This window comes from Pteronotus mesoamericanus, unplaced genomic scaffold, assembly GCF_021234165.1.
Source record: "Pteronotus mesoamericanus isolate MK-2021 breed Mesoamerican mustached bat unplaced genomic scaffold, CSHL_Meso_final contig_903, whole genome shotgun sequence".
Lineage (NCBI taxonomy): Eukaryota > Metazoa > Chordata > Mammalia > Chiroptera > Mormoopidae > Pteronotus > Pteronotus mesoamericanus.
Genome location: NW_026555279.1, coordinates 438 through 4,257, shown reverse-complemented (window position 1 = coordinate 4,257; position 3,820 = coordinate 438). Strand labels below are relative to the sequence as shown.

General features: G+C 60.8%; 1 gene segment (V, D, J or C); it reads right to left on the bottom strand.

The window, feature by feature from the left end:
- Positions 1–274: 274 nt before the first annotated feature.
- On the bottom strand, positions 275–1,910 carry LOC129080841 (Ig gamma-2 chain C region-like; the record flags this gene model as incomplete). The annotated part of the segment is given in 4 exon segments: positions 275–690; positions 778–1,107; positions 1,224–1,280; positions 1,620–1,910. Coding segments are annotated over 4 exon segments (1,007 nt in total), but the record flags the coding sequence as incomplete, so codon positions are not given.
- Between the last annotated feature and the right edge of the window lie 1,910 nt (positions 1,911–3,820).

The following is a 3,820-nucleotide window of genomic DNA, read 5'->3' as shown; positions in this document are numbered from 1 at the left end:
ATGCAGAGACACAAACTCTGGGCCCTCGCATCCTTGTGGGGCTCTGGAGGGCCCTCCCTGTGCCCTGTCCACTCCTCTGTGAGAGCGGGTGCTGGCTGGGGACTGTGGAGGAGTGGCCTCTGGTGGCAAAACCCCGCCCCCTGTCTCAGGTGCCTGCAGACCTGGAGGCTTTGGTCCTGCCCCAGCGGGCCCACCTCTGTCCCCTTCATGGTGACAACCTGCTGCAGAGCCCGGCCTGGGCTCTTCCTCAGAAAGAACAGTGACAGTGTGGCAGGGTCCCAGGGCAGCGCTGGGTGCTTTATTTAATGCTGAGCCTGGGGTGTGTACATGGGGTGGGGGTTGCTAGGTCCGGGCACGCTGCTCATTTACCCGAAGTCTGGGAGATGGTCTTCTGGGTGTAGTGATTGTGCAGAGCCTCGTGCATCACCGCACACGCGAAGACCTGTCCCTGTTGCCACCTGGATTTGTCCACGGAGAGCTTGCTGTACACGAAGAAGGACCCGTCCTTGTCCTTCAGCGGCGGGGTCGTGATGTACTTGGACTCCGGCTCTGGCTGCTCATTTTGCTTCCACTCCACATTGATGTCTGGCGGGTAGAAGTCTTTGACCAGGCAGGTCACACTGATGGTGTTCTTGGCCAGCTCGTCCGGGTGTGGGGCCAGGGTGTACACCTGTGGCATCCTGGGTTCTCCTGTGGGATGGGGTCAACACAGACAGTCACTGCAAGGTCAGGGGCTGTTCCTCTCGAACCCGCACCTCACCTTGCTGCTGCCCCCACCTTTGGGCTTGTGGATGGTCCTCTCGATGGGGGCTGGGACAGAGTTGCTCTTGACCTTGCACTTGAACACCTTGCCCTTCAGCCAGTCCTGGTGCACGATGGGGAATTCATCTTCCACTCTGTAGGTGCTGTTGAACTGCAACACCTTCGCCTTCTTCTTTAACGTTTTCTGCAGTTTGTCATCCATGTACCAGGTGAACTCTACATCGAGGTCATCTGAAGCCACGTCCAACACCACGCACGTGACTTTTGGAGTCAAGGTGATCATGAGGACGTCCTTGGGTTGTGGGGGAAAGATGAAGACAGAAGGTGCTCCCGGAGGGTCAGCAGCTGGTGTAAAAGACACAGTGGCCAGGGGTCAGCACCTACATGGGCCTCCCCAGGACACCCATCCCCTCGTGGACCACGCCTGGGCTCGGGCCACCTCTTTCGAGGGGCTGACTTACGTGGGCATGTTGGGCATTTCTCGCAAGTTGGTTGAGGTTTGTCATTTTCAATGGGCACTGCAGAGAGAACACACTGAGGGTTATTGTGGCCTGTGTGTAGTTATTAATGCCTTGGGGGTGGGCTTAGGTCAGAGCCAGGGCTCAGCAGGTTTCAGAACATCATCTGCCTCTGGGGCCCCTGATGTTGGGGAAGAGGTGTCAAGCCTGTGTTCATCTTGGGCTTGGTGGAAATTCCCAGAAGACCCCTCCCAGAGATTGGGGACTTTCAGGATGGGGAGACCTTTAGCGCCTCCCCTCACAGCCTTGGGGCAGCCATCCCTGCTCCGTGGCCTGTCCAGGCAGGAGGCTGCCCTGACCTGTCTCCCAGTGGATGTCCCCCAGTGGCTGGGTTCTCACCGTTCTTGTTCACTTTGGTGCTGCTGGCCGGGTGGGCTACGTTGCAGGTGTACGTCTGACTGGACGCGCTGCTGGAGGGCACTGTCACCATGCTGCTCAGAGAGTAGAGCCCTGAGGACTGCAGGACGGACGGGAAGGTGTGCACGCCGCTGGTCAGGGCGCCCGAGTTCCAGGACACAGTCACCGGCTCGGGGAAGTAGCCGGAGACCAGGCAGCCCAGGGACAATGTGGAGCCGGACGTGGCCCCACAGCGGGGGGACAGCGGGAAGACCTTTGGGGCCGTGGTGGAGGCTGCAAGAGAGGAGGCCGTGTGACTGCCAGGGCCTCAGCCCCAGAGGTCCCTGCAGGGTGTCAAGGGCCCAGGCCTGGGACAGGGCACAGGCCAGTGCCCAGGGCCGATCATCTGCAGAGCAGCCACCCATGCGTGTCTTCCACCAAGGTCTTGTGCCTCTGTGGTTGCTGGCGCTGGACTCACCAGCTCAGCTAGTGCTGTGTGGCCTCCTGGACCTGAGCCCCCAAAGCACCACAGAATTCACAGCCCCCTTGTCCTCACAGAGTCCTCCTTCTTCTGACCTGTGGCTCATCCTTCTGGCTGGCACTTGCGGTCAGTCCCCTGTGCTACTGTCCTGCCTCCCCCCTAGCCCTGCCCAGGGCATGGAGTCTCTTCCTCATTGTGGGGCTCTGCCCATGCTCTACTGCCAACCCCGCAGCCAGAGCCCCTGTCACGCTGGTTTTCTGCCCCTCTGGGTCAGCTGCACAGTCAAGGCAGTGATCTGGTTCTCGTCTCCACCCCGGACCCTGTCCCAGTCCTGGCTCCTGTCCAGAGGAGACACCCTTGTCCCTGCCGTCCTCCAGCCCAGGCTCCTAAGTCTGTGCCCCTGGCCCATCAGCCTTCCCCGGTGCTCTGTGTCCTCCTAAGCTCACACATGCCCTTGGCCACCCAGCTCTTGATTGGTCCTCGTCGTTCCTGAGCGCAGCCATATCCTCAGCATGGCTGGCAGCAAGGTACTGGCCTTAGCACCCCTCGTCTCTGTGGTGCAAGTGGTCCAGACACCAGGGTGGCCAGGGTTAATCCCCACCCCACAGCTTGGCCTGGCCCACAATCCTGGTCCCATTAGCCCAACCCGGGGCTCTGCCCCTCGGTCCCCTCTCCTCTTCCACCCTCATCCTGGGCAGGAAGCCCTGGCTCAGGCACTTAGTGGACCTTCCTTAGTTCCACTGAAGGGTCCATTGTGCTGTGCCCCCCGCCATGTCGCCCTACCTCCCTGCAGCAGGACTGGTGCCTCTGGGACAGGGACGGTTGCTTACTGGTCTCAGAGACCCCATTGTCCCTTCCCCTTTAAGCCTTCCCTACCCAGGAGCCACTGTATAAACCCCTTGCTGTCCACCAGGCTCACCTGGCCCCGTGGCTTGCTCTCTGCTTCCTCTCATCACATCTCCCACCTCCTCCAGGGCTCCTTTGCACTGAGGCCCTGCCGTGGTCCCCGGAGCTCCTGGGCTGCCCACTGCCCCTCCTGCCCTCCCGCACTCTGGTGCCTGCTCTGCCTGCTGTCTGGAGTTCCTGGGCATGGAGCCACTCCCTCTCAGGGTCCTGCTGGCTCCCCTCCTCCCAGCTACTACCCCACAGCCTGCCCTGCCCCGTCCCACTTCCTGGACCCACAGAGGAACTCAGGCCTCTTTTCCATCAGTCTCTTGCCCCTGACCATCTGAGGCCCAAGTTCTGCCAACTCAGGCCACATGGCTCCTTACCCAGGGGCTCCTGCTTTCCGTCCCCAGGTGCCCTCTGCATGAACAGCAGGGCCCTCACCCTGAGTGCCTGCAGGACTCCAGGTCCTGCTTCTGGCCCAGCAGCTGGCCTCCTGCTCTCAGAACTTCTGCTCAACACATAGCTGCAGTGTCCAGGCTGACAGCAAATGAGCAAGTGCCCATGCTCCATCCCTGGATCCCATCAACAGCAGTGCCCCATGACTACTGCCCTGCGATCTCTGTCTGCTGACCTGCTCACCACAGTCTCTTTGTCCTCAGTGACGTGGGCAAGATCCCTGTCCCCCCACCGGACCCAGTCACCTATGTACCTCTGCTACCTCCCGTAGAGCTTCCTGGGAAGCTCCGGGTGCTCTTACATACCCTCTGCTCACTTCATAGCTCCTTCAGCTCCGCTAGAGCTTCTGGAGCACTTCTCTGCCCTACAACCAACCCCT